This window comes from Rana temporaria, chromosome 9 (assembly GCF_905171775.1).
Source record: "Rana temporaria chromosome 9, aRanTem1.1, whole genome shotgun sequence".
Classification (NCBI taxonomy): domain Eukaryota; kingdom Metazoa; phylum Chordata; class Amphibia; order Anura; family Ranidae; genus Rana; species Rana temporaria.
In genome coordinates, this window is record NC_053497.1 from 24,586,527 (window position 1) to 24,614,218 (window position 27,692).

At 42.4% G+C, this 27,692-nt stretch overlaps 1 protein-coding gene across 1 annotated transcript in view; it reads left to right on the plus strand.

The window, feature by feature from the left end:
- LOC120914515 (5'-nucleotidase domain-containing protein 2-like) overlaps positions 1 to 27,692 on the plus strand; it is a 78,172-nt gene that overhangs the window by 22,920 nt on the left and 27,560 nt on the right. Inside the window, exons 4-8 of the mRNA XM_040325191.1 lie at positions 15,201 to 15,385; positions 16,089 to 16,163; positions 19,415 to 19,470; positions 20,235 to 20,328; positions 23,099 to 23,227. Coding sequence (XP_040181125.1) covers positions 15,201 to 15,385; positions 16,089 to 16,163; positions 19,415 to 19,470; positions 20,235 to 20,328; positions 23,099 to 23,227 — 539 coding nt within the window. The remainder of the gene's footprint in view (positions 1 to 15,200; positions 15,386 to 16,088; positions 16,164 to 19,414; positions 19,471 to 20,234; positions 20,329 to 23,098; positions 23,228 to 27,692) is intronic.

A 27,692-nucleotide genomic window follows, 5' to 3' on the forward strand; every position in this document is an offset into this window, starting at 1 on the left:
GCACATTTTGAAAGGGGGGGGGGTTTGAAGGAATGCACCTGTATTGCCAAAATGTGCCTTTTCAGTCAAAATGTGTGTTTTATTTCTGTTATAATAACATGGACTAGTACCACAAGTATTCTAATTACAGTAGTGTGTTTTTTTGTTTATCAGTAGTATTTTATCACACTTTTATTTGTGTGTGTGTGTTTTTTTTTTCTCTCTAAATAGGATGAGAATAATAAAACACTAATACTAGCAATATCTTGTTTTGTCAATAAGGGTGTATTTATTTTCAAAAAAGTAGCAAGCTTGTTTAAATAAACCAAATTGCAGGAGGATTTGCGATCGAGTTAGAGCCTGCAGAGCAAATCCTCCTGCAATTTGGTTTATTTAAACAAGCTTGCTACTTTTTTGAAAATAAATAAATACACCCATATTGACAAAACAAGATATTGCTACTGAAGCTGATAAAAGCTATAAAAAACGCCAGTAGCTTTGCAGGAAGCCTTTCAAAGTATGTTTAGCGTTTTTCAGTGTAACTTTTTTTTTTTTTAATGGATTAAAAAACGCTGGCACAAGCGGTTTTAAGCATTTTTCTGTGTTCTGCGTTTTGCATTTTTGAGCATTTTTTTTTTCCCGCCAAAAAACGTCACTTTGAATGCAAATTTTGGGCGTTCAGAAAAAAGTCAATAAACTCCCAAGCTCATTAACACTAAAAAATAAACACCCAGGTGTGCATGGGCACATAGGCTAACATAGAGTTCATTTTATGGGCTTTAAAAAAAAAAAAAGCCAAAATGCCAATAAACTGCAGTTTATCAGCTTCAGTGTGCATGGAGCCTTAGTGTTTTATTATTCTCATCATATTTATATCCTTAAAAAAAAAGTGTGATCTACTACTGATAAAAAATACACTACTGTAATTAGAATATTTGTGGTACTAGTCCATTGTATTATAACTACAACAGAAATAAAATACAAATTTACTGAGAAGGCACAATTAAATTTCTGTTGTAATAACATGGACTAGTACCACAAATATTCGAATTACAGTAGTGTTTTTTTTTTATTTTATCACACTTTTTTTAATGATATAAATATGATGAGAATAATTAAAGACTAATACTAGCAATATCTTGTTTTTGTCAATATGGGTGTATTTATTTATTTATTTAATTAAACCAAATTGTAGGAGGATTTGCTCTGCAGGCTCTAACTTGGAGCGATCTTGAGAGCAAATCCTCCTGCAATTTGGTTTATTTAAATAAGCTTGCCACTTTTTGAAAATAAATAAATGCAATAGCTAATTTTGTCAATAGGGGTGTATTTATTTTCAAAAAGTGGCAAGCTTATTTAAATAAAATTGCAGGAGGATTTGCTCTCAAGATCGCCCCCCGAGTTGGAGCCTGAAGAGCAAATCATCCTGCAATTTGGTTATTTAATTAAGCTTGCCATTTTTTTGGAAAATAAATACACCCATATTGACAAAAACACGATATTGCTAGTATTAGTCTTTAATTCTCATCATATTTATATAATTAAAGTGTGATAAAATACTACTGAAAAACAAAAAAATACACTACTGTAATTAGAATATTTGTGGTACTAGTCCATGTTATAACTACAACAGAAATTAATCAGTAAATTTGTATTTTATTTCTGTTAGAATAAAATGGACTAGTACCACAAATATTCTAATTACAGTAGTGTGCTTTTTATCAGTATAAAACTTTTTACATTTATATAAATATGAGAATAAGAAACACTAATACTAGCGTATTAGTGTTTTTTCTTCTCATATTTATATAATTTAAAAAAGTTTGTAGTTTTTTTTTTTTTTTGTATTGGAGCCTGCAGAGCATTGCACTCATGCTTAGCCTCCTAAAGACTCTTCCTCCACACCTAGTCGGTACCGGAGTATGTCTCTTCAGTTGTGAAGCTAGGATGGTGACATCAAGGCATTTGTGCTCCATTGAGAACTATGAGCCGCCCCCCTGTGGTGGCAGACAGGACTTGTAGTTTCTCCATTGACGGATCTCTGTGAATAAATGATGCAGCTTTGTGGGTGGAGCCAACCTCCCTATCCCCAGTTAGTAGTTGACAGGGGAGAAGGTTCCTCAGATTCTGTAGGGAGGGTTGCATGCTGACCACATGTTGTGCCCCCCCCGTGTTACCTTCTGATGTTTTGGAATGCACTCAGGAGGCACAGGTGCGTCCCTGCTGTCAGTCTATGGCTGGCTGAGATGTGCTCATCCTGGATACTGTACTGAGGGGTGTCCCCACAACTAGAGAGCCTGCAGCTGGGGACAGATTGACCCTGGATGTAATCATGCTCTGGCTATAATTGTGCCAATATCTTCCTCTTTGTACATCTCTAGGTATGAAGTATTGGTTTTATCTGAGTGTTTGAATGGGCTCACCTGTTATAGGTGACCTATAGGGGCCAAACTTATTTTCCTTTTTTTTGGATGGAATAAGGCAGTTCTAACCCTATTGAGGGTTTTGTTTCTCCCTTCACTTCCTCTCCCATAACCAGGGATTCCCTCTCTTCCTTTTGTGGCTATCACCCATTGGAAGATTTACCCTTTTATTCTGGTGACAATCCAAAATGTGGCGGTCCCCCCACTTTAAGTGATAACGATAAACGGGACAACTAAAGAGGGTGACTCTCCCTAACAGGGGTCACAGACAACACTAATGCATTAAAATTGAGTATATTGGTTGAGTGTTTGGCTTTACCTTCAAATTAAAAAATAATTTAAAAAAATCTGATGGGTTTTAACCCCTCTCCACTCTATGAAATGGAAAGGGGGGGGGAGAAGCAATAAGACACAAATCCTTTAAGTTTAACCAATGGAAGAAAAATGCAATAAACAAACAGAAAAAACATGGTCCAATTTGCTCTAACAAATTATTTATTCATAATGGTATTAAATGCAATAATTGTACTGATGAGGTCCCCCCCATGCTTTCTTAAAAATCTGGATCTTTCCATAGCGACACATTGAGTCATCTCTTCTGGAGTTTTATTGAATGAGAACAAGATTTGTCAGGATGCGCTCGTGTCCTGTAGTCTGCTTTGTGAATTGCTGATCATTGGATGTTTTATTAACAAACATTTAAAGTGGAGGTTCATCCAAAAAAAAAATTAACATTAGATTGAGGCTAATTTTACTAAGCAGAATCGGTTTTTTTTTTTTTCATTTTTTTAAATGAATGCAGTACTTACCGTTTTTAGAGATGTTCTCCGCGTCTTCCGGGTATGGGCTGCGGGACTGGGCATTCCTATTTGATTGACAGCCTTCCGACAGTCGCATACAGCACGTCACGAGTTCCCGAAAGTAGCCCAACGTCAGTGCGCAGGCGCTGTATAGAGCCGCACTAACGTTCGGCTTCTTTTGGCAACTGGTGACGCGATGTATACGACCGTCGGAAGGCTGTCAATCAAATAGGAACGCCCGCTCCCGAAGATCATACCCGGAAGCCGCGGAGAACATCGATCTCTAAAACGGTAAGTACTGCATTCATTTAAAAAAAAAACATCCGATTCTGCTTGGTAAAATTAGCCTCAATCTAATTTTTTTTTTTTTTCCGGGTGAACTCCCGCTTTAACTAGAAGGTGAAGCTGATAAAAAAACAAATGACTTGTCTTTTCCGTTTTTAAACGTTCTGATCTGTTAAAAAAAAGACTCATTCTTTGCATCTTGCACTGTCAGCAGAAAGTCATTTTATTGGGCATGTTTGATTTATTTGGGTCTTGTTCTGCAGTCAGGACTAGTATCTGGTATGTAGGGGCTTTGGTTTTCAGACATTTCAGGATATTCACTTTTTTTTTTTTTTTTTTTTTTTTTATATATTGCTGTTTACTGTGCTCGGACTAGTGCGGCAGCCACCTTTATGTTCTATAGTAGCCATGTGTAATGTCATTTCGTAGCCCTTCTTGAAGGATCACTGGGTGGCAATGTAGCCGAGTACCACTCTGACTTTTTTTGCTGGTTGTAATGGATGACATGATTTAAAGGATGAGCATAGTCTTGATGTAAGTAAAGAGAATTGTTTCTTGAGTCAGTTTTTGATCACATCAATACAAGTGTTTTGATATGACTAGACATACTCCATTACACTGATTTCTACAATACTTGCATTTAGGGGGAAAAAAAGATCATTTTGGGCTATTATGGGATTGCCTCAGGTCACCTGTGTGTTTTTTAATTATATTGGATCTGGCGCTAAATATAACTTGGTATTTGATCTCTATAATAGGTCTTGCCCATTATCTATTGGCAGCATTAAAGGATCATACTGTTTATGCCAGCACTGGCGTAAACCCTCATATAGCAGCATCCAGCCATTTGTTAGTGGAAGGCTCCACTCTGCCTTATGTTGACTATTTGCACACCATGCATGCCCCAAGTCATGTCTGCAATGAAAATGAGAGCTCAGGTTCAGGATTTTTTGCACGTTGGCTACATAATAAATCTGACCTTGCTTTTTCCTTTAGCCCTGGTTCACACTGGGTACGATTTGGAACGATTTGAGATGCGATTTACATGTCAAATCGCATCTCAAATCGGCCGCAATTGTCGGCAATGGCACTGTCCTAATCAGTGCGACGCCGCATCTGCGATTTCAAAAAGTAGTTCCTGTACTACTTTTTGCGATTTCGGGCCGCGATTTACATTAAATTGCGGCAAAATCGCGGCAAAATCGCAGCCGCGAAATCGCGGTAAAATCGCGCATTTTACCACGATTTTGAATTCGCAGCAGTGTGAACCTAGACAAAGTCTGAGTCACTGACTGTACTAAGACGTGTAACTGTCTGCTCCTAGGATGACTCGCATACATGTAATGCTGACAGCCTTCTATAGTCTGTGATGGTCAGAGTGCACGCCTTCCAATAAAGATTTACTCTGGCTGTCAGGATTAGTATGTTTGTAGAAAGGGGGGGGGTATAAAGTGGGTAAAATAAGTATTGAACACATCACCATTTTTAAGGTGCTATCAGGGCTGGACTGGGACAAAAATTTGGCCCTGGACTTCATCCAGACTGGCCCACTTTGACATGTCTCCCCCATGGCGGCCGGACAACTCCCGCATCCCCCCCAGACACCCAAGCCCCCTCTCCCCCTTCACTAGCCGTTCTACTTTGAGTAGAACGGCTGGTACTTTTTTATAGGCAGACATTATTATTTCACCCGGGGGAAAATAATCAGTTCGGTGCCCCCCCTTTTGGGACAAGATTAGGCAGAAGTGAGAAACTCCCAGGCCATAGCTGTTGAGTCAGCTGTCTGTCCCCTCCCCCCCCTGCTCCTGTCGTCCCCCTGCTCCTCTGGTCCTCCTTCTGTCCCCCCCCCCCCCCAGGTGAGCTCTGTGGGGAGGGAGAGACAGAGGAGCAGAGGGGGGCGGTGGTCCGCTGTCACTGAAGCCGGCCCACCGGGAAACTCCCTGTAGTCCCAATGGCCAGTCCATCCCTGGGTGCTATTGACATTAAATTTTCACCACATTTCGGTAACAACCCATGCAATCCTTGCATACAAAGACACCAAAACAAATGGGTTCTGAAATTGTGTAATAAAATGGAATGGCACAGGGAAAAAGTATTGAACGCGTAAAAGGGAGGTGCAAAAAAGCATGGAAAGTCAAGGCAAAAGGCTGAAATTTATCAGTAATTGGAAAGCAATCCTGCCCCTTGTCAGTGAAAATTAATATCGGCTGGTTCAGTCTCAACTGATGGCCTATAAAAAGGTGTCTCATTACCAAGGTGTCACACAAACCTTTCATGATGGGTAAAAGGTCCCAGGTCCCTGCAGTCACCACTATGACTAAATAAAACTTTTTTTTAATCAGCTGGCAGTATGAAAGTCAGTATGTTGGCAAGGTACAAAATAACAATGAGAGGAGCTCTGCACTGGCCATTAAGTTAAAAGTATACAATGTATCTGGAGATGTTCTGTCCTGAGCTCAGGGATGAAAATTTCAATTGTAACCTTTTACCAGAAGGAGAATGTTCTGTGAGTGTGCTAGAAGTTTTATATTCGGTTTCATAAGATTTGTGTGCATCTATTTACAGAACTCTTCCTCTGGTGCTGTTGGCATGTGAAAACCACCAAAAACACTAAATTTAAGCATCAAATATTGCAATTTTTTTATTTTTTAAATGCATTTGGTAAACTCTTCACACTTCTGTGGTTCGGTGCACGCGGTGTTCATGCAGTTAACCTGTGGTTTCCCGTAGACTTTTTTTTAAGATCACATAGTTTTGGTGAATTTTCTGAAGGCGCACAAAGTTCTGCATGCTGCCTCTTTGGTGCATTTTCAGAAAACGCGGCAGAAACTTGTAATCTAATAGGAAGTCTATGGGAAATCGCTGGTTTAACATGAACTGTGTGGGTACACCCAGTGTGAAATGGCCACAACCTGTTGTCACATCCTCGTGTAAGCTTGAAAAAGTACATGGGCTCTTTTTGTGGGAAAAAGTTGCACATTTATGACTCTCTCTCCATAATTGGAGTGCCTGGAAGAATGCGACTTTGTGCATGTTTTTCAGGCACTCCACATTTTAATCATTGCCCGCCATACAGCACTATGACGTGTGCAAAGTGGTTTCATTGTGATATAGGGTCTTTACTAGGGTTGTCCCGATACCACTTTTTTAGGACCGAGTACAAGTACCGATACTTTTTTTCATGTAGTCGCCGATACCGAATACCGATACTTTTTTTTAAATGTCATGTGACAGTTTTCAAACCACAATACAGACTAAGGATATTTTCTTTAGAATTATGAAGAACTCTAACTCAAGACATTATAAAAGAATAAAAATGAGTAAAAATGAATAAAAAAATTTTATTTGCTTGTCACGCAGTAGTAAAAAACTCAAAGAATTTTCATAGAACATGTTGATAAATACAAAAAAAGTATTCTATTTAGGTATCGGGAGCATTTGCGCGAGTACGAGTACTCCCACAAATACTCAGTATCGGTCCCGATACCGATACTAGTATCGGTATCTGGACAACCCTAGTCTTTACCATGTGATCAGCTGTCCAATCACAGCGTGAACGGGAAGAGACGTTTTTCTCCACTCGCACTGACGGGCGCAAGTAGGTGAGAGCTGATAGGCTGCTCTCCTGATGGGAGGGGGGTCTGTGCTGATGATCGGCGCATTGATTATCAGTGCAGACCGGGTGGCCCGTCGGCGATGCCTCCTCGTTGGGTGGCCCGTCGGCGATGCCTCAAACTTGCTTATTTACAACCTTTTGTAACTATTTTGCGCTCCAAAAAAAATGGCGGTCAAATACCACCAAAAGAAAGCTATTTATGGCGCAATTTTTAGTTTGGGTACAGTGTTGCGTGCCTGCAATTGTCATTCAAAGTGTAGCAGTGCTGAAAATTGGCCTGGGCAGGAAGGGGAAGTGCTTAGTATTGAAGTGGTTAATGGTCAAAGGGGTCAAAAACCCTGCAAAAAAGTTGTGACAAGGTGCGAAAAAATTGCCTGGTTGCTGGGCTAAATTGCTGGGCTATGCTCGCATGAAGTGTGAACGAAGTTTATAGCTTGACGTTTTGTTTATTTTCTGCTGACATCGGCTAGCCCCGTCTTTTCCTGTTTTTCCAGTCAATGGGAAGAGAATTTGAGTCTACAGAACATAGAAGCCGGTCTGATCAGCAGGAGAGATGTAGAGTCACACGCTGCTCATTCATTAGACATATTTTACAATTGGGAGGAAATACGATTAGTTTAATTAGGAGGCTGACGTGTGTTGTGTCCTCTGATCCTGGCACTCGGCTCTCATTGGCCTTCTCTGTGTCTGAGCTCAGTGCTGGCAGAGGATGCTCAGCTACGTTCCAGGGAACACGTACAGGGAGGGGACAGCTGCACTCTGGGGAGGATAACCTGCAGTGTTTGACTCGCTCTCAATAGAATTTGTCTTTTATATGAAGTCTAAAATAAGAATTGTAGAATGTCATGCTGGGACTTCTGCATACAATTCATCTTCTGGGGGAAAAAAAATAAAAAATTCTCCTGACTTACAGGAAAAGAAATGTAAATTGATAACCAAGTACCGTTTGTCATGACAGAAAATAAACCGCACCAAAACATCCTATTGGGTTAAGGTCTGACTGTCATGGGCGTTAGTCTGGCCATACATTGTACAAGAAAATTGTATAGATTTTCCTTAGATTGACCAAAACCATAATATGAGGTCAAACTTAAAGCGGAGGTTCACCCTAAAAAAAATTCTAACAATACTTTGAGAAGACTGATTACACTGCGGGTATGCTTTTTTTTTTTTTTTTTTTTTTTTTTTTTTTTTTTTTTTTCCTTTCTCGTACATACCTCGTTATCGCCGTTTCATCCCTCGGCTTTCTTGCTGGACTGGGTGTTCCTAGTTGATTGACGTTCCTCCGACCGGCACATACTGCGCGTCACGACTTTCCGTCAGAAGCCAAACATCATGCGGCGTATAGAGTCATCTCTATACGGCGCCTGCGCAGCGACAATCAACTAGGAACGCCCAGTCCAGCAAGAATCGTACCCGGAAGCCGAGGGATGAAACGGCGATAACAAGGTATGTACGGGGAAACAAAAAAAAAACCCCAGCATACCCGCAGTGTAATCAGTCTTAATGTATTGTTAGAATTTTTTTTTTTTTTTTAGGGTGAATGTCCACTTTAAACACTTTAAATTTGTATGCAATGAGGCAGGCCCTTGCACTACATAGTTAAAGGTTAAACTAAATAAAATTGGAACAAGAAAATATCGTATGGCCAGCCTTATAGGGGTTTCATGTTCAAGATTGTAGAGACTCTGGGATGGTCACAGTGAGGTCTAGCGCTATAATTATTTGCTCTTACCATCGTGGTGATGCCTCGCGTGTGGTTTGTACCTTGTTTACATATGTGGGTGTGACCTATACATGCATTTGTGCATGGGTGCGTCTAAAATTGTATTCCTATTACGGGGAATGTTTTGAATCGATCAGCACAACCCCCCCCTGTCAGAGGAGCAGCCCATCGGCTCGCGTCTTGACAAACACAAGTGAGGAAAAGCCGATTACCGGCTTTTCCTGTTTACATCGTGATTGGACACGGCTGATCACGTGGTGGTGTCTGTCAGACTCTTTACCTAGATCGCTGTTGCGGGGTGTCACACTGACACCCCGCAACAACAATCAGCGATGCGTGCCCCCGGGGGTGCATGGTGGCTCAATATCGTGAAGACATCATATGACGTCTGGTCAGGATATTGAAACCACTTTGCCGCCCTCATTTTGTAATGGGGTGGGCAGCAAGTGGTTAACAATCCATGGTCTTCACATGGGGTGCTCAACCTTTTGCCCTCCAGCTGTTGTAGATCTAAAAGTCCCAACATGCCTCTGCCTTTCGGAGTCATGCTTGGATCTGTCAACCTTGAAATTTATCATGGAACTTGTAGTTTCGCAACAACTGGGAGGGCCACAGGTTTGAGCACCCCCATGGTCTTCAGTCTGTTGTGGGTCTGCAGGTTGTCAGTAGGTTTGGAAAGCCCTCATTTTGAGATGTTCACTTGTGATCGGCATGGGGGTGGCAGCTGTCAGTGTGATGTACATATCGGTCTTGTTTAGGTTCATGTTTGGTTCCAACGTGTTTAATGAAAACAGCAGTTTTCTTATCTGACGTGCATATGGGTGTCGTGCTGTAAACAATTTCAGTCTAGGTATTGTGTTATGCAAAGTGATCGCTATCTATCGGCTGCCACATCCAGTCGTACTCTACCCGAGAACAGCTCAGCATTTTCAGTCTTATCTTCCATTGAAAAGACGATGCGTATGTTGTGTTGCTGGACTGTGGAAAGAGCAGAGACTGTCTTTTGCTGCTTCATCCTACGTCATTTAAAGGGCCTGTCTTGTTTTCTACTGCATGTGCTTGTGTAAAGGCTTGCGCCATCTGTTACACGTGTTTAGGGTGTAACATTTTAAATCTATGGACAGTGGTTCTAAAGGCCCATACACGCGATCAGACTTTTCGACAACGGTCGTGTTTTATCGGACAATCTGACCATCAAACATTTTGTCTGTTTTCCAACAGACAAATGTTCGCTATGCATGCTCTCAAACTTTCCGACACCAAATGTCCGCTGGAGGATCATCCGATCGCATGTACACAAATTAATCGGACTAAAATCCAAAGTACACGCGTGCGCTTAACCATGCATTTTTATAGCACTTTTCGCTGTGAAAATGACAATGGTCTCAAATATGTCAAGTGTCCGCTGTTTCCGCCATTATGTCGCAGTCACAAAAAAAATCGCTGATTGCCGCCATTACTAGTAAAAAAAAAATTAATAAAAATGCCATAAAACTACCCCCTAGTTTGTTTTTAAAAACGCTATAACTTTTGTGCAAACCAATCAACGCTTATTGCGTTTTTTTTTTTTTTTAACCTAATAGATGTTTTAGAGATAGATATATAGATATATATCTATCTATCTCTAATTTTTTTTTTTTTTTGGGGGGGGGGGGATATTTATTATAGTAAATGCTGCATTTTTTTTTTTTAAATTTTCACTTTTTGTTTATAGTGCTAAAAATAAACCAGAGGTGATCAAATGCCACCAAAAGAAAGCTCTATTTGTGGGAAAAAAAGGATGCCAATTTTGTTTGGGAGCCACGTCGCACGACCACGCAATTGTCAGTTAAAGCGATGCAGTGGCGAATCGCAAAAAGGTGCAAGGTCCTTAACCTGCATAATGGTCCGGGTCTTAAGTGGTTAAAAGGACAGTATAAAAATTTGAAATGTACAGAATATCAACCTGAAACACCGCCAAAAAATCGGTGTCGTATTGGCCCTGGAAAAATGGTATGCGTTGCACGACCTAAATTAACAGTGCCGTATTGCAAAAATGGCCTGGTCATTTGGGGGGGGGGGGGGTGTTAAGGACTGAAGGGTGGATAGCCTGTATAGGGCATGGCTAGCTTTAGGCTCTCGGTGCACACAGGCCTAAAAGTAACAACTTCTACTGGAGTTTGTGTTTTTGCCTGTAGAAGCGGCTCAATGTTATCCTATAAATCATGGATATGCAATTAGCGGACCTCCAGCTTGTTCAGAACTACAAGTCCCATGAGGCACAGACTCTTGACAGCCACAAGCATGACTGCCAAAGGTAGAAGCATGATGGGACTTGTAGTTTTGCAACAGCTGGAGGTCCGCTATTTGCATATCCCTGCTATAAATCTTATGTATGGCCAGCCTTGGGCAATGATTGTAGTTCTTTGTTGGAGGGATTAATTAGTCAAATCTCAATGACGAAATGTAAAAATTCAGCAAAAAGCAGAATTTGTTTTTCCGTCCGTACCGAGGATCACCACTCTTGTGTGAACAAGCCCCTTGGTAGGTTATTTACGGTGGATCCTTTCTACCTCCAGGTTGTTTTTGTATTGCATGAAGAGTATGACTGATGGTGTTCTACACTTCTGTTGCATTGACAGATGAATGTCACTTGGGGCAAGAACGTTTTCACGTTTTCATATTCCAGGACTTGAGGCTCACTGCTTAGCACATGGTATGGATTTGTGCTCCCATCCCCCCATCAGCAAATCTTGTTTAGAAAGGATTTTAGATGGGAGGGGGGCTTTGTAATGAATGGGACCAGCAGCAGTTCAAAGAAAATTCCTGCAGTCAAAATACTTGTCCTGTGGGTTTTTTCTTCCTCTGGAGGGATATTCTGCCGATCCTTACATTGAGTTTTAGCCTGCTTTTCAGCAGGATCTAGTTGCATTGATCGAACGCATTAGATGGTTTTCTGATATGGCAACCAAGCCTGGTTATGAGGCTGTTGTCTAAGCTCTTAGTTTACTGTTCTGTGTGTGTGTGTGTGTGTACAGACCAAAAGTTTGGACACCCCTTCTCATTCAGAGTTTTCTTTATTTTCATGACTATGAAAATTGTAGATTCACACTGGAAGGCATCAAAACTATGAATTAACACATGTGGAATTATACATAAAGTGTGAAACAACTGAAAAAATATTTCATATTCTAGGTTCTTCAAAGTGGCCACCTTTTGCTTTGATTACTGCTTGGCACACTCTTGGCATTCTCTTGAAGCTCATCAAGAGGTGGTCACCTGGCGCAGCACCCCATCACTCTCCTTCTTGGTCAAATAGCCCTTACATAGCCTGCAGGTGTGTTTGGGGTCATTGTCCTGTTGAAAAATAAATGATGGTCCAACTAAACGCACACCGGATGGAATAGCATGCCGCTGCAAGATGCTGTGGTAGCCATGCTGGTTCAGTATGCCTTCAATTTTGATTAAATCCCCAACAGTGTCACCAGCAAAGCACCCCCACACCATCACACCATCACACCTCCTCCATGCTTCACGGTGGGAACCAGGCATGTAGAGTCCATCCGTTTACCTTTTCTGCGTCGCACAAAGACACGGGGGTTGGAACCAAAGATCTCAAGTTTGGACTCATCAGACCAAAGCACAGATTTCCACTGGTCTAATGTCCATTCCTTGTGTTCTTTAGCCCAAACAAGTCTTCTGCTTGTTGCCTTTCTTTAGTAGTGGTTTCCTAGCGGATATTCTACCATGAAGGCCTGATTCACACAGTCTCCTCTTACCAGTTCTAGAGATGTGCCTGCTGCAAAAGGTGGAAGAACCTAGAATATGAAATATATTTTCAGTTGTTTCACACTTTTTTGTTATGTATAATTCCACATGTGTTCATTCATAGTTTTGATGCCTTCAGTGTGAATCTACAATTTTCATAGTCATGAAAATAAAGAAAACTCTTTGAATGAGAAGGTGTGTCCAAACTTTTGGTCTGTACTGTGTGTATGTATGTCGTTTGCACAGCACTTTCCGTAATGGGTTCTTGTAGATCCAGGGGTGTCAACTCAACTTTGAGGGCTGCATCAGCATTGATTGCCCTCAAATGGCCTCTTGTCAATCTAATACTAGATGTCCAGAGTATCCCACCCCTCTTATAGCAGATGTCAAGAGCCCTCCCTTGCATCAACATGCACCCCCCTTACCTTGTGTTGCTATTGGCAGCAGAAAGTGCAGGGTCTGGTACAGCCTCAAAGGAGGGCTTGAGCTCCACTGCAGCACTAGGAAAAGTGCGAGGGCCACACAAAATGTCTTGGAGGGCCAGATTTGGCCTGCAGGCCTTGTGTTTCACATGTGGTGTAGATGAACCTGTGCTATGTTCAAGTAACCCTCTAATTTTCTTGTAAATCAGGCCACCATCTTGTTTTTTTGCTGCTCTATAAAAATATCACTGCCATCTTTAAAAGCTTATTCATGCTGGGGGATGCCTCTACTTGGAGCTTTGGAGATGTACATCTGTCTGTCCCACTTTACACATATAGCAGTGCATACAGCCACCTACTGGACACATTCAGGTCTATGGGCGACAGTATGCAGGGGCTACAGGGCACCAAAATATGCCAGTGTGTTTACACTGTAAGGAGCAATGCACCAGTGTGCATGAGCCTTAAGATTAAAGCGGGAGTTCACCCAATTCGTTTTTTTTTTTTTTTCCCCTTAGCTTCATGCTCGTTTTGTCTAGGGGAATCGGCTATTTGTTTTAAAATATGAACCGTACTTACCCGTTTTTGAGATGCATCCTCTCCGTCGCTTCCGGGTATGGGTCTTCGGGAGCGGGCGTTCCTTCTTGACAGTCTTCCGAGAGGCTTCCGACGGTCGCATCCATCGCGTCACGATTTTCCAAAAGAAGCCGAACGTATTATAATATTTTCCTTCCCTTTGGCCATATTGGGCTTATATCTTATCCTGCAGGTTATAAAGCCTTGTCTGATGATCTATTTTCCTATGATGAGCTCACACCAGTGGTATCTGCAGTGTCAATGAGGCAACCATTAGGAATGCATTGGAAGTCTCACCTGGGAACATGTGGCTTATGGTATTCCTTGGCCCCTTTAACCCACCTCTTTAATCCATTTATTTGCTGCACCAAAGTAAAATCAGGCGCTTCTAGTTGGTTGGAGGCATGTGGATCTCTATAAAAGAACAAAGTACTGGATTTGCTGGCGTATAAGACTACCTTTTACACTTAAAAAAAAACTGGCCAAAAAGCAGGGGTAGTCTTATACACCGGGTCAGCTGCTCGGATGGCTGCCGGATGTGCGGTAATACTGGATGTAGCTTTGGCTACATCCAGTATATACCGCTTGGCCAATCCCTGGTGAGCGATGTATTCAAATGAAAATAGAGCCTGCTCGGATTGGAGTAACAACCTCTGCCAATCCAAGCAGGCTACATACAGTAGCCTGCTCGGATTGGCTTTGAGAGTCAGAGGCACGGGCTGTTACAGCCTCTGCCAATCCAAGCAGGCTTTTTGTATTCATTAATGGAATACATTGCTTGCTGTGATTGGCTCCAGAAGTAAGAAGCGTCGGAAAGGGGGGGGGGGTGTCTTATATGGTGAGTACAGGCAAAAAATCTTAATGTAAAATGGGGGGGTCGTCTTATTCGCCTTATACACCGGCAAATGCGGGTATGTGCTTTTCATTTTGAGAAATTCCGTTTATTCCAACAATGTTAAAAGCACACAATTTTGAAGTGCTTTCGGATGACATTTGTCAAGTCTGTTGGCATTCTCAAATGTACTGATGACTTCCCCTGTGGACGCTTGTAGGAAAATCTACCAGTGTATGACGAGCTTTAGAAGCATAATCATTGTATAGTCCAGTGCTAAGACCGCAATGGCTGCATATTTTTAATTTGCAGCAGAAGTCATTTATTTAAAGTGGAACTAAAGTCGGCTACAGTACTTCCTTCCAACTAAGCTCGTTCATCTTTTGGGATAGCCACCTTGGTTCACCACCCCTTCTGTTTTTGTTCAGTTCTCTTTTGGGTACTGTGTCTATGGCCAACTTGGCCATCCCTTCCATCTTTGTGCAGTCCTCATATTGGATTCAGAATCTATGGCCAACTTGATTGGCCATTCCAGGATAATTTTACTACCCCATGTGAATTCAACCTGGCACCAAGGCATATGAATTTATAGTATGTAAAATGCAACCTAGAATTATCAGCGATATATAAATAAGCTGTAGGCAGGTAAAAAGTATGCAGTACAGAAGACATCTGCACAGTGCTTGCATAAATACCTTCCTACCAGAATATATTTTTTCTTTTAACAGCTTAAGTACTGCTTTATTAAATAAAACTCTTTAGATATTAATTAGTTCTCTCTATTTTTTTTCTAGATCTCTTACCCCCTGGAGTATGTAACCTTCTGAATGCATCTACCATCTACGCCAACAATGAGCTCTGTTTTGATGACATAGAAGTGTATGGCTTTGACTATGATTACACCCTGGCACTCTACTCAAATGCTCTGCACTCCATGATCTTCAACACTGCCCGAGACATCTTGGTGGAGCAGTACAAAGTAAGTCAGATTTGTGGTACAACCAGTGGCCATAATGGCAGGGATCTGACACCTAACACATTTCCTGGGGGCGTGGATAGGTTTAGCTTGCTGGGGGAGAAAATGCCCTTTTGGGTTCTTCACTGGAAAGATGACCCTTGGCTAAAAATATAGTGGTAATGCAGTTGGCACTGGAATGTAGGCACCATCAAAAAAGGTCAGTCAATGCTCATACAACCCCCTAGCTTCCTCCTGAAGGAACTCTTTAGATTCCACAGAGCCCTGGCTGTGAGAAGACATACACCATTTATCTGGCCGTGCACTAGTACTAATATATATATATATATATATATATATATATATATATATATATATATATATATATATATATATATATATATATATATATATATATATATATATATATATATATATATATATATATATATATATATTTTTTATTAATGTGTGTGTATATATGCAGTGGAACTGACAAACAAATAAGCTTCAGGACCTTGTCGGGTAGAGGATAAGGTAGTAATAGCTTTTTTTTTTTTTTTCTCTCTTTTCTTACAAGGTTTTTTATTTTGTAGTAACTTTAGAGACCCCGATTTAGAGCTGCAATGCTTTAACTCTGCATTTCCATTACATGTTGATGCAAACGTGTATTGTAGATAGGTTCTTGTTGTTCTCCAAATCTTATCTTTTGTTCTTTGCCTCCTAGTACCCTGCAGGAATCTTGAAGTACGATTATCTGCCCAACTTTGCTGTAAGGGGTCTGCACTACGACATCAACAAGGTAATTGCCACACATTAGCTTTTAATATGTAAAATGAAGATCTGTTATCTTGAATGGTGATCTAGATTTGGGAGGGGGGGGTCCGTAAAACAATGTTTATACTTCCTTGCATATCAAAGTCTGTGTACATTGTGCACCACAACCCCTCATGTAGACAGAACTCGCTCTGCATGAGCGGGCTGATTGTGGTAACTATCCTACCACAACAAATTTGCTGATGCCACAGGGGCTTCTTTGCCTCCTTGTGAGTACATATCTGGCCATTTTGCTGTGATTTCCTGTCCCTCATTGATGCCATGCAGTTATCCTTGCAAGAAGGATTTAACGTGTTTATACAGATCTTTTGCATTTATATGGTTGATTCCAAAGTACAAATACCCACTATTTCTCCTGAGGAAGGACTTGAGATGCGAAACATGTCGGGTATCATCAAATCAACTCATTTGGGCTGACCTTGCCTTCTGCATTGGCTGTCGCATGTACTGTGATTTCTCATGTCATTTTACTCGGATTTATGTCCTTTATTATGGAATGTTTCTACAATAAAAATGCTACTTTCAAACCTACTGTAGTTTGATATGTGGTTCTACCTCCATGGTCCATGAGGAGTTGTGGTGCACACTTTTTGTTTCATTACTTGATGTAGGATTTTGGCAGAAGGATGCAACACTCTACCCGCCACTATTTCTCTATACTTCCTTACCTATGTAGTAGGGTTGTACCGATACTAGTATCGGTATCGGGACCGATACCAAGCATTTGCCCGAGTACTTGTACTCGGGCAAATGCTCCCGATGCTTTACCCGATACTTGTCCTGTGTCCTCCTCCAGCCCCCCCTCCCTTTTTATGCAGTCTCTCAACCTCTGTGCCCCCGCCGCTGTTTCCTCCTCTCCCTCCGTGCCCCCGCCGCTGTTTCCTCCTCTCCCCCGTGCCCCCGCCGCTGTTTCCTCCTCTCCCCCGTGCCCCCGCCGCTGTTTCCTCCTCGCCCCCGCCGCTGTTTCCTCCTCTCCCCCGTGCCCCCCCTCCTGTTTCCTTCTCTCCCCCGTGCCCCCCCTCCTGTTTCCTTCTCTCCCCCGTGCGTCCTGTTTCCTTCTCTCCCCCGTGCGTCCTGTTTCCTTCTCTCCCCCGTGCCCCCCCTCCTGTTTCCTTCTCTCCCCCGTGCGTCCTGTTTCCTTCTCTCCCCCGTGCGTCCTGTTTCCTTCTCTCCCCCGTGCGTCCTGTTTCCTTCTCTCCCCCGTGCGTCCTGTTTCCTTCTCTCCCCCGTGCGTCCTGTTTCCTTCTCTCCCCCGTGCGTCCTGTTTCCTTCTCTCCCCCCGTGCGTCCTGTTTCCTTCTCTCCCCCCGTGCGTCCTGTTTCCTTCTCTCCCCCCGTGCGTCCTGTTTCCTTCTCTCCCCCCGTGCGTCCCCCGCTGTTTCCGTCTCTCCCCTGTGCCCCCCCCCCCGGAACTGTCAGGATGGAGAGCGGCGGTAGGAGCCGGTAAACCCGGCTCCTTACTGTTCCGAATGGACAGAGTCAGCGATGACTCTGTCCATTCACAGAACTGAATCATCGTAACCTGTTGATTACAATGTTTCAGTTTATGAATGAAGAGAAGACGCTGTCTTCTCTGCATTCATTTTCAGCGCAGCTGATGCTGCTGAGAAAGGGACAGGGGAATCTGTATCCCTAGTCCCTTTCTGTCTCAAAGGGGAGATGTCAGAGGTCTGTTAAGACCCCTGATATCTCACCAAAGCCCCCCCAACAGGGTTGATTAAAAAATAAAATAAAAATTGCAATAAATAAAAAAATAAATAAAAAAAAATGTAAATGGTAATAAAAAAATTCAAAAACACACTGACAATCCACTACCCCCCCTCTAAAAAAAATAAAACGCCACTGTAAAAAATAAAAATAAAATAAAAAAAACGCCACTGTCACATCACATTAAAAAAAAGTATCGGTATTCGGTATCGGTACTTGTACTCGGTCCTAAAAAAGTGGTATCGGGACAACCCTACTATGTAGTCTTCATCACTGCCTTTTTAATTCAGGTTTCTGATTGGTCATCCGCATTCTTGCTGAGATGAGATTTATGGCAAATGCAGATTCTAGCAGATCGTTTTGCCTTTTATTTTCCAGGGTAGCTTGATAAAATGCAAAGGTTTAATTTTCATGATGTACAGTATGACTCCAGAGGTATAACCTAATACTGGACATACCAAAGATTCCTCCATCCTTGCTGTACAGTACAGATGGACTTTTCTTTCATTGTTTTATTCTGGCAGCAGCCATCGGTGGCTATTAATACATTCAACGGCTTGGATGCAGCCACTGTTGGGGCAACAATTTTCTGCTCAGCTCCTTTAGATTATTTTTTTTAAGTTGAAGGATGTTGGGTGGGAGGGTGTCTACAGGGCTGCTCAAAGCATATTTTGTCTGGTTCATTAGGAACTGGGCCAGAATTTGCAAAATGTATGGCCAGCTTGGGTGTAACTTTTAAGCTGGCCATACATACATTTTTTTAGTTGGGGTTAAATTGAAGGTTGCAGATTCTGTTTTACTGACTTCATAGACTGCTAGAGCCCCTTGCAGAGCTAGGCAAAAAGCATAATTTCAGTAAAAACATAGTTATTCCTTTTTAGTAGGTTACTTGCATAGCGGGTACCACATTTTGGGAGATGGGTATATTCTATGCCAATACTAGAGCAGGGTGGAGTGAGGACTTATGGAGGCTTCTGTTTGACAGCAGCTTTAGTTTAGTGTTCTCTTTTAAAATGGTCATACATGGCTGTTTTGGGCTTACTGTTGAGGGCCCCTATCTGATGTGTTCATGCAGAGTTGAGGTTACATTTTTGATGCTTCGGTAAATGGATGCTGAACACATGTATTATGCAGAATCTCTAAAATGGTTAAATCCATACTTGTGTTTGTTTGGAAGACCATTCGCTTTTTTTTTCTTTTCTTTTGATCACTCTCGCAAATCTGGAGCAACACGAAAATGTTATGCAGCTCTTGTCCCCAATAACTAACCCCTCACAATGCATTAGTATGGTGCTGCCCATGCTCATATAGTCTGCTATCCCCCCCCCCCCCCATGTCTTCCTAGTTAACTGCCTATATTCCTTCAGGTTATATGGTTTGTACAAGAGTCTTCTCAGGAAATGCCTTATGCCTCATTTGAGAATAGCCTTCCTCTATTCCTGTATTTTGTGATAGATTTGGGTTCTTCTGGATTAATTTTAAACTTTGACATCTGTTTTCTTTGATGTAGGCTCTCCTGATGAAGATAGATGCATATCATTACATTGAGTTGGGCACAGTTTACAGGTACGTGGAAGAACGGGTTACTTTTGACATAACCTTTCCTAAGATGTCAGCACTCTAGGGTCTAATACCGCGTACACACAATCGGAAATTCCGACAAAAGCGTGTTTTTTTTTTTTTTGTTTTTTGTTTTTTCCCTTTCCCTGACGGAATGTTGGCTGCAACTTGTGTTGCATACCCACTTCCATACCAAGCACTTGTATACTGGGGAATTCCCCCATCCTACAGCTGTATACACAAGGGGGCATGGATGTTCACAAAACTGAGCAAATTTGGCAATGTCTTTGACCCCCTATTGTGGCCAGATGACCATATTGGGGCCACGTCCTAGCCATAATGGTGCCATGTCCTTGACCTAATGTGGTCACATGGCCATAATTGGTCTGTGATGTCAGGAGCTTCCCCCCATATCCTTTGTGTACATGGGGAAGGGGATGCCCTGGCCTCCACTGATTAGGTCAGCTGACGGCTTCCTTTCTTGTTTGGGCAAACATGGGTTTGTAGCAAACCCAAACTGACTTGTCAGTTGGTACAGTACTACTTGCCTTGTTTAATTATGACCATGGTATGTCTTGCCATAATTAATGCAGACTGATTTGTTGTGAGATGTTTGTCCATGCCCCTTTATTGAAAATTTACACTGCTGCAGTTTTTGTTCTGGTTTATATTCTGTGTATTTGGGAAATTGTCTTCCTGCCGTGTGGTGTGTTCACCTAACCTTTCCTACTGTAAACTTAACGTGCTATTCCTCCCTCCCCAATCACTAGGGGCCTGAAGCCGGTCCCAAATGAGGAGGTGTTGGAACTCTACAAGGGAACACACCACATCCCACTTCACCAGGTCAGCGGGTTCTACGGCAAGGTAAGCCTCTTCTATGCTGTGCTTTTCTGAGATGGGCATAATCAGTTTGACACAGGAGTGGTGTGATTTTTTTTTTTTTCCCCTATCCACCAGTTCCTTTGACCAAGCTGCGTATTGTTCCGTTCCTTTCTTAGAAAAAAAGCATGGCCACTAAAACATAGGTTGCCAATTCTACCGTATTCCTGCCAAGGGATATAGAACCCCCACCACAACACCCGCTGACTACTTCACCATGCTCTTCCACTGTTCTGAAGGAGCCTTTGGTAAATAAAAAGCGTAAGCACACTTTTATTTTTTCCTTCCGTCGGTGCTTTCAGACCAGATGGATTGATCGGTCAGGATCATCCATCCTGGAAGCACTGATGGAAGAGTGTGTATTTGAGATCCCTGGAGTGGGTGCTGACAGTTTGGAAACCCCAAAGAAATCTATAGTATAGACGAGGATTAAGGGGGTGTCGCATATTGGGTGTCCCCCCCCCCCCCCCTTTTTTTTTTTTTTTCTCCCCTTCTGTAAAGATGTAGTAACCCTGTCAACAATTCCTAATCCCTGGATGCATTGTTCACATGCTGTGTAGTCTGGTAGGGGTGTTGGGGATCACAAGTCTGTTGGGATAGTAAGAGGATCTTTTACTATCCCATCATTGGCTCTCAAGGCTGACAAACCATTACAATAGCCATGCACTACTCCGGAATTTCATCTATTGCACAAGAAATCAGTTTACCAGTTTCATTAGTAAAATAAGCGAGAGTAGTCTGCAACTATGTGAAGTGGTCCTTTTCAATGACCTTGGAGTTGTGTATTTAATCTGGTAGGAAGGGATAAAACCTAATGTGAGTTTTTGCCTAAAAAGGAGGGAAGTAATTTCGAGGTTGTTTACAATAAAAGAACATTGCCAAGACTGGCCTGTTAAATTCATTACTTGCTTGATAATGAACATGAATTGCTGTGCTTGTGTAAAAAAAAATATATATATATATATATATATATATATATATATATTAAAAAAAAAATTATAGGCCTACAGTACACCTCCCAGCACCCGTATGGAATAAGCCCACAATAGATGTATGTTCCAACTATACAATAAAGTGTAATGGAACTAGAAGAATCGTAGATTCCTAATAACCCCCTTTTGGAAGAAATCAAAGCTATAATATAAGCAGCGGTTTAAAATAAATATCAAACATAAATGGTAATAAACTTAAAACATCAAACAATGTTCAAGTCCTCAACCACAAACAGCGCTGATGATACTTGTATGTGGCAAAAAAAATGGATGACTAACTCCAACAGTAAAAAGCAGGATGATAGAGTGCAAACGTGACCTACACAACGCAGGAAGTGACGCTTGCGTTCCACCGCCCCCCTACCAGGAAGTGATAGCAGTCGGCTATCACGCCAGGTCCGTACGGCGCTCTCTACCTCCAGTGGAGACGGTGACTATATGCTCACTTCATTTTTATTCATTGTACGTGCAATTTATGAGGGGTTTTGTGGTATGTGGTAGGCTCTTTTAACATTAAAACGCAGTTACGCTATGCCAGCCTTTTCTGTTTTTTTTTTTTTTTTTTTTTTTTTTTTTTTTTGTGTGAATTGGAGCCTTTAGCCACTATACATATCCCTGGGCTGTGACGGTTGCAACATTCCTCTGGAGATCATACATTGCCTGCATATGATTTTTATCTGAGTTTGAACCCAGGAGGGGGAGTGTTTGTCCCACAAGGTGATTTGAAGGTGTACGCTGCTTTTTTTTTTTTTTTTTTTTTTTTTTTTTTTTTTCCTTTCTCTCTCTCCATTAGGATCACTTACGGACTCTTCCTTTGATTGTTTGCACTCTATCATCCTGCTTTTTACTGTTGTGGAGTTGGTCATCCATTTTTTTGCCACATATAAGTACCAACATCGGCACTATTTGTGGTTGAGGACTTGAACATTGTTTGGATGTTTTGTTTATTACTATAGATATATAGATAGATATTTATATTCTGTCTTTGTCCCATTTTGGTTCAGAGGTGTTGATTAAAGTAATAAAGGGTCCTTCAAAGAGCTCACTGGTTGTGGTTAGTGGCTTCACATGCAACCAAGGGTTCCCAGAAATGTTGCTCAGAGCATAAACCAATAGGAGTGCCAGACCTTGTAAAGGAAGCCTAACTACCTTGATTCACAAAATCAAAGTGTTTCAGAGGGCTTCCCTAGGGTTGCAAGATAAAAATTGCAAGCAAATTTTTTGGGGGGAAATATCCACCTGTACATAGTCAGATGGGAAATCTCTCAAACGGTATTCAGACAGCAAAAAATACTTTGGAGTGGGTGGAGCTTAGGCTGTTGGGTTGTCACAATTGCGGAGTAATGGTTCCTAATCCCATTTCCCCAGTGGTCACAGGACAGGAATGGAGGGGAATTACTAATTCTGAGCCCTTTCACACTGTGCCGCCCTGAGCGTTGGTGCTAAAAATGCCGCCATTTTTAGCGGTGCTTTACTGTTGGATTTGCGGCTGCTAGTGGGGCGGTTTTACCCCCGCTAGCTGCTGAAACTGCCTGCAAAGTGCCGCTACAGCGGTGTTTTGGTGGTGCTACCCATTGATTTCAATGGGCAGCACCAAAGAAGCTGCTGGCAGGACTTTTCTGACATGCTGCCAGCGCCCCGCACTATTGGCGCCTGAAACTGTCAGTCTGGAGTTCCACTTGAAACTTCTGTTGTAGGATGTGAACCCTGAGAAGCAGTTCACCTTTTGTCAATTCTGATTGTGTCAATCTTTCCCCTTTTAGGGTCCCATGTTCAAGCAGTACATGGACATTTTCTCTCTGCCTGAAATGACACTTCTGGCTGTGGCCAATGAGTTCTTCATTTCCAATAAAATTGACTATGATCCAGCCCATCTGTTCAAAGATGTCACTGTAAGTATCTGAAATGAGCTATCTGTATACTTATGGTGTGTATGGTTGTTCTAAATGCATAACACTTCGTTTGGGTGGGTGTTGATGCCCCTCCTGCGTTCAGGCTGTGTTCATTGCACCTTGCTTTGCCCCAAGTTGCACAGGGAGGATGTGCAGGAAAGTCTGTTCAGCCAGCGCATTTCCATTCCCATGCAAGGAGCTGTGTTCAGGCAGTCTACAATGCTGCTGCTGTCCATGGGGATGAACTCGTTTTTGCTTGTAGCTTGGGGTTGGTCTTAAATGGTTTTGCATATGTTTTAGTGGCATTGTCCCTGTATGATGCTAAAGGCTTATCCTTCTGCCATCCATGTAATGCCTATGTGGGCAGCATTGTGGCTAAGTGGTTGGCACATCTGCCTGGCTGTTCTCGAGTTGGCACTAGGGATCGACCGATAATCGGTAAGGTCAATTGTAACGGTCACCACCGTTTACGACCTTCCATCCCATCCAAGACAGCTTATCGACACTCCAACCGACAGGACCCGATCCCATTTCATTTGCCCAGAATCAAGACGAGACACGCAGCTCTGTACTTGTTCCAAATGTAATGATTTCTTTAATGATTTCTTTCAGTCTTATATATATAGTACAACAGGTCACAGAATTTACAGGAACAATCAAACTGTCCCCCTAATCACACACTAAGGCTAATTACTTAACATTCCTTAATAACAACAAACCACCTTCACCCACTCCGTCTCCGCATACAGTTTGACACCTCTGAGTATCAATAAGCTGTAGACAGGGTTATCACACAAACAGTTTTTAGCATGCATAATTATAGGTCTGGAAGCAGACCTGGGATTGACACCTGTCCGCTACAACACCTTTACACAAGGACCATGGACTGTCTCCCAGGCCCTGACGCAATTAGCATGTCACTAGAAATGAGTCATAGAATATTGACTGGTTGGGGTCACAATTAACCAACATCTTGTAGTCTCTCAAGATCCTGCAATATGAACTGTCCGTGATGTCAAATCTCATGTAATACATGAATTATGATTCACTTGCCACTCCATGCCCAAAGGGCACAGAGTGGACTCAGACCCAAGAGTTATCAGGGACGCTGACACAGGAGTATCCCCCATCCTCACAAAGTCTCTGGGTGTCACGGGTCATTCCGTTACACCAATTATTGCAGGCTGAAATCTGCATTTTCTTAAATTGATATCGGTCACAAACTAGACGGCTTATTACGCATATTGCTTCAAGGGTTTTTACCCGGGTGATGCCTGCAGCTGCAGGCATCAACCGGTACAGTTCCTTAGCCCAGGTTCACGCTGAGCTAGGGGAATTTACTATTTCAGCATGTCGGTCCCGATTTCAGCTGCAACTTCAGGCATCTGTGTGGTCTTCTGCACAGATGTCAATAGAAATCGCAAAATATTACAGAAATTACATTTTGAAATCTGTGTGCAGCGTCTCGGATTTAAAGCAGTGCAATCGCCGGCGATTTTGACATGCCAAATCGCAGCTATGTGAACAAGGGCTCAGAGCGGACGGTTGGCTTTGTTGAAATAACAAGGCCATAGATCAGGGGTCTTCAAACTACGGCCCTCCAGGTGTTCAGGAACTACAATTCATGCCTAGTCATGTCTGTGAATGTCAGTTTTGCAATGCCTCATGGGATTTGTAGTTCCGCAACAGCTGGAGGGCCGTAGTTTGAGGATCCCTGCCATAGATGGATCGAAATGTGTCTGAAATTCGTCTGGTCCCGGCTGAATTTCAATCCATCTATGGGCAGCTTTAGTCTGTAGTATTCATAAATGTTTGTCTGTTGTGTGAGCCAAAGTTGTGCTAATCTGCTTTACTGTCGTAAAAGTAATTGACTTTTGTAAAAGTTTGTGCGCTGCTTCTGCTAGACGCATGACTGTAGAAGACCTTAGCAGTGTGGTTCCTGACTGCAGGGCCACAGATAAAGGATTGCTCTGCATGAGTAGCTGTGACGGGTCTCGCACATGGTGGTTTTGTTTATTGATGATCTGACCACATGTGGCATTTGTAAGATTGTGTACAGAAGGATTATTTATCTTGAGTAAACGGCTAGAGGGTCTTGTAAAATTTAAAGATTTAATTTGTTTTTTTTTTTTTTTTGTTTTATCTTTAAGGTCTTTGTTTTTTTTTTTTTAATGACCTTGGCAGAGCTTTCTTTGGAGAGCACTCGACAGGCAGTGAAGAGGTGATGTATTGCCTCCTTTACCGCCTGCTTGAACCTTGCACTAGCGTGCCCTAATTGCATGCAGCTGCGGGGTGCTTCCATTCAGCAGAATGGGTCACGATGATTTTTGATGCAAAACATAAATTGTCGATCGCATCAGTTTCCACCTTGTAATCCTCATCTGATTGTGTGGATTTATTTTTTTTAAATGCAGAATTGTAAACTGTATGCTGCCAACGATGCAAAATTTTCCTACCCAGTTGACTGGGTTAGATCAAACCTAATCTATTGCAAGGGAAGTTATGGCTACGAAATGGTTTGCAATATTTTTGTTTGCATTTCCTATCAACCCGATTAAACGTTTTATTTTTGGCACCCTTTCTCTGCATAGTGTTTGGTAAAGATGAACTAACCCTTTAAGGCTCCATTCACTTTTACAATGCCAAAGTTGTGCCGATGGCTGTGACTTGGATATGACTTTTGGCTTTGACCAGTGATAATGGACAACTGTTGCATCATGTAACAATTGGGTACGACTTTCAGGAAACTTGAGGGTTAACATTGAATGCCAGTTCACACTATAGCGATGTCGGACATCGCGATGTGATTTGCACAGCTGTGCAGATTATATAAGATGTCTGTAATGCAAATTCACCCATAGTCCCCTTTCACACAGGACAGATCAGTATTGATCCGCCCCGTGAACCTCCGCTTGCTCAGCGGGGATTGCTCCGTTGATCCCCCCCTGAGCCGGCGGATGACAGGTCGGTCCCCGCACACTGTGCAGGGACCACCCTGTCTTTTCTCCGATCTCATCTCTGGGGGATCGGATGAACACGGACCACCTGTGTTCATCCGATCTGCCAGACGGATGGAAAAGTAGGTTTTTCCTCCGTCACACTTTGGCGGGTCGGATGTCAGCGGGCATGTCACCGCTGACATCCGGGGCTCCATAGAAGAGCACGGAGCGCCCGTTCAGGTCCGCCTAAAAAACTGTCAGGCAGACCTGAAAGGGCCGCCCGTGTGAAAGAGCCCATACAGTTTGGCTGGCTAAATTGACATCACATTAGGACAAAATCCTGCAGGACTTTATTTTTTGTCTGCACCAGAATCTGTTTGCATGGGTGACCCATGTGATCCGATTTTGAAGTCCGTTCGCACTGCAAACTGATCTGGGGGTGTCATTAACTTTCTATTGACAACTGCAGCGTAGTGTGAACCGTCTGCTAGTTCAATGCAGGAACTGGCACTGGAATCGTGCTGGTTCCCACCTGCATTGCGGTAGTGGGAACTGAGCCTGAAGTGCATAAACTACTTTGAAGCTGCAACTTTAAGTAGCGCATATATGAATGGTGTTTGGGGGGGAGGAAATGGAATGACTTGTAATGCAACTTTGGCACTCAGTCGCATGACAAGTCACACGTGTATATGGAGCATAAGGGCTGCAGACAGATTGAAAGCAAAATGGTTTCCGTAAATAAAGTGATTTACCTTTTGATGCTGGGGGTGATCTGCAGACTCATGAGTTTTGTCGTGTGTGTGTGTGTGTGTATATATATATATATATATATATATATATATATATATATATGCGTTTTTGTAGCATGTAACACAAACTTGAGTAGGGGCACAAACAACTTTTTTCTTATAATGGTTTATTGTACTTTATCTCATGAGTTTTGCATGGAAGGAAAAAGGAGGGAGGCCTTTTCTCCCCAAAAATGAAAAACGAGGCCGACTGAAACCAGTGCAGACTGGATAAAGGAGGGGTCATGGCATCCTTGTTTTGGTCTACAGCGGGTCCCCCCCCTTCTCTTATATTATTGCTATTTTTTTTTTCTGACTCTCCCTCAAGCTTGACGGGAACATTTTGTGCCAGAAAGTGAGGTGTGACGTCACCGTCCCACATATGTTTATTATCTGACCAGCACGGGTAGCGGAGCTCTGTCAGTCATAGCAAGGAGGGGGGCTGGGTGTGGAGTCCAGCAGATGGCTGAGTGATAGAGGGGAAAACTCTGAGGAAAGCAGTTTGCTGTGTCTCTCCTCATCTCAGGAGATGCTTTAGCAACTGTTGTGGTTTTTAGTTCCCTCACAGCGTCATGTTATGTTTTTGCTACTTCTGAATAAGAATTATTTGAATAAAACGTCTTCTCTGACAAGTCAATGTTCAGAGATTCAATCCTTTTTATCCCAAATGATTGCAGCCTTTGTGAGCTCTGCATAATGGGGGTTCTGTGTCTTTCAATTAAAGGAAAATTGACTCCA